Source organism: Lactuca sativa, chromosome 2, assembly GCF_002870075.4.
Source record: "Lactuca sativa cultivar Salinas chromosome 2, Lsat_Salinas_v11, whole genome shotgun sequence".
Lineage (NCBI taxonomy): Eukaryota > Viridiplantae > Streptophyta > Magnoliopsida > Asterales > Asteraceae > Lactuca > Lactuca sativa.
Window position 1 is genome coordinate 120823515 of NC_056624.2, and position 3025 is coordinate 120826539.

The 3025-nt window shown below is 37.8% G+C and overlaps 1 protein-coding gene across 1 annotated transcript; it reads right to left on the bottom strand.

The window, feature by feature from the left end:
- Positions 1–289: 289 nt before the first annotated feature.
- LOC111887696 (UDP-glycosyltransferase 90A1) lies at positions 290–2087 on the bottom strand. The gene has a single exon (XM_023883871.3). It carries the CDS (start codon positions 2033–2035, stop codon positions 596–598), a length of 1440 nt encoding a protein of 479 aa, XP_023739639.1. The 5' UTR covers positions 2036–2087; the 3' UTR covers positions 290–595.
- Between the last annotated feature and the right edge of the window lie 938 nt (positions 2088–3025).

Sequence of the window (3025 nt, forward strand, 5' to 3'; positions counted from 1 at the left end):
AACCTAAAGATATAGAGAGTTTTTGTGTAGAGAAGGGTGAAAAATGAAGAAAAAAAAACGTTTATATAGTGAAACATAGGGGATTTCGCAGATGGCATCATGATTTCGCAGATGGACCATTCCGTCTGCGAATGTACAAGCAGCTAAAGCACAGCTGTGCTTTAGCTGCTTGTACATTCGTAGATGGAATGGTGATTTCACAGATGAGGCATTTTCATTTGCGAAGTTGTGGGCTATTTTTATAATTTCAATTTTTTTTGGTTATTTTTATATTGTAATTAGTATAAATGGTTATTTTTATAATTTTCTAAAAAAAAATATCTACTTAAAACATAAACAAATCATTTTTCCATTAAAATGGACGATAACAAAGAGCACGTGTGCTCTTATTCTTTAAAATAATGTTAACTCTTACAGGACCAAGAACAAAATATAATATATAAGAAATTCCTTAAACTCGATAGGAAGGAGATGCATGGCATAGCTTCATCGTCATCCTGACCACAAGACATGGTGGAAACCGATAAAAATACTTTTAGAAGAACGACATTACTACGCGTATCTTACAAAGAAGAAGATCGATAAATTAAAAGACTTAAATCACTCTGTTCAGATTTCTAAAAGTCTGAACATCGTCTATGAGCTCATCCATTGTCCGCCAGGATGATCCATCTTTCTCCATTGCCTCCTTTGCAGCTTTTCCAACCTCCATAACTTTCTTCCTCACCTCTTTCCCCCTTTCTCCTTCCATGAGCTCCTTCACCATCTTCTTTAACCCTTCAGACTTCACAAACCCTCTAACAGATCCATCGCACGTCTCCACCCTTAAACCGATCTTTATCTCCTCCACCACCATCCGTGCATTCAGGTGTTGGTCAGCCATCATCGGCCACGCTAGTATCGGAACCCCTGAACATATGCTCTCCATAACCGAGTTTAAACCACAGTGGCTTAAAAACCCTTTTACACTCTCGTGCTTCAGAATCTCCCTTTGGTCCACCCATTCTCTTACGATAATCCCTCTTTCTCCAACTCTTTCTTGTAGCTCGTCAACAACATGACTCATCACCTCGCTCTCGCACTTCCTCACCACCCACATGAAATTCACTTCGGACTCTTCCAAACCCTTGGATATGGCTTCCAGCTGTCGTGTTGATATCTCGACTTGAGTTCCGAATGCTATGTATAAAACGTAGCGTCCTTTAGATAGCTTCTCATCTAGCCATTCCACCCATTTAGGGTTTTGATCGTGATGATCTAGAACTGTTAATCCCGACTCAGCCAAACACAGTGGTCCGACGCACCAAGCTTTGAGGTTAGACTTTCGGTTCAGATAGTCAATAAACAGCGGCTCAAGCTCGTAGAAGCTGTTCATAATCAGTCCATAGCTATTCGCCATTGCTATCACAACCTCCATTAGCAAGTCCTGTTGAGGACCCGTGGGATCTGGCTGATTGAAAGGTTTGTCAAAGTCATTCCTAGTGACTTTGATCCATGGGAACCTTGTCACAGTGATTAAGTCATCATCGGACTCAGGTCCTGACAACAGCCGGTTTGCACCCACTTCTAGAGCCACGGCGGTTGAGTAGCCGGACATGCCAAAAAACGAGAGGCGAGGGATCCCTAATTTATTTGCAGATTCAAGTGTCCAGCTTAAAAACCCATCGGAAACGATGCAGGTGATAACTTCGGAGAGATTGTTGAGTGCTTGTTCAAAGTGTGGCTTCATGTGCTTCGTTGCTGTGACAAATTGCCAGAATACAGACATGGAAGGTAGCTTATCGGTGCTCTCTATACCTTGAGGTATTCCTTCAACATCGCTAGGAAATGGCAGGTCTATAATAGAGATTGAATCTGCTGCATGATGGTGGAGAAACTGAGTGATGAAGGGTCGATTGGCTTTTGTGGTGAAAAGGGTGAGAGAAACGCCATGGCGTAGGAAAAGCTGGGCTAGGTGGAGCAATGGTATGGTGTGGCCTTTGGACATGAAAGGAAACAATACAAAATGAGGGTGATTTGCCTGTGTGGAAGCCATTTTTTTGTGAAGGTTTAACGAGGCTATTGGTGTTAATTAAATAATTCGATTTATATATACATATAAATAGAATGGAAATAGTAAATTATTGAGTTTCTAAAGAAGGTATTGGAAAGTGTGCATGATTATATGTGGTGATTATTTATGCCAGCAAATTGATAATAAGGGCAGTATTCATTAATAGGATTGTCTTGAGATGTCAAGCAAAATGAAAAGTGGTCCAGATTTGTTCCAACATAACCGGCATAAACATCAGGGAAAACATTATTATAATACGTACGTTGGATAATAATCGGGTTTTAGGTAAAACGACTGGTTTCATGAAAATAGCATGGTAAAACCTCCACCTTAGTTAGCTCCACCTAAGAATTACCAAGGCAAAAGAGAAGAGAAATTGGTGCCATTTTTTCCGAACATGCGGCGTACTTGTGTGAGAGAGTGACTCGTATATATTAGGTCTCTAAGTTTTTTTTTTTTTTTTTATTATTATTATTTTTTTTTTTTACATATTATACTAACATTGTTGTTATAACCGTTTAAAGAGGGCTAATAAGCTTTTAGTTTTGTCAATATTAGGTATTTATTTTTAATATTTTTATCATTTCATCTAACCCTTTTACAATTTATATTAATATCTAGTTAGATGCTTTATCATTTCATTTTCTCATTTTAATTGTCAATTCACCGTAATCAAAGTCTTAATGATTAAAGTTATGTTTGGCGCGCCACAGCTAGCTGATAAGCTTGTTTATTTTTCGATCATTTTTAAGTTGTTATGTTTAGCAAGCCAAAAAGTAGCTTATAAGGTAACGTTTTAAAAAACTACTTAGACTAGTTTTTTAAAAGTTTTTATTTTTGAATTTCCTAATATACCCCTTAATTAATTAATCAAACATATTTTTTAAATGTCTGTTTATTTCATTATATAAATTTCAGATAGTTTATAAGTCAGTGGCAGAGCCAGGGTCAAACTAAAAGAGTATTCCCGAC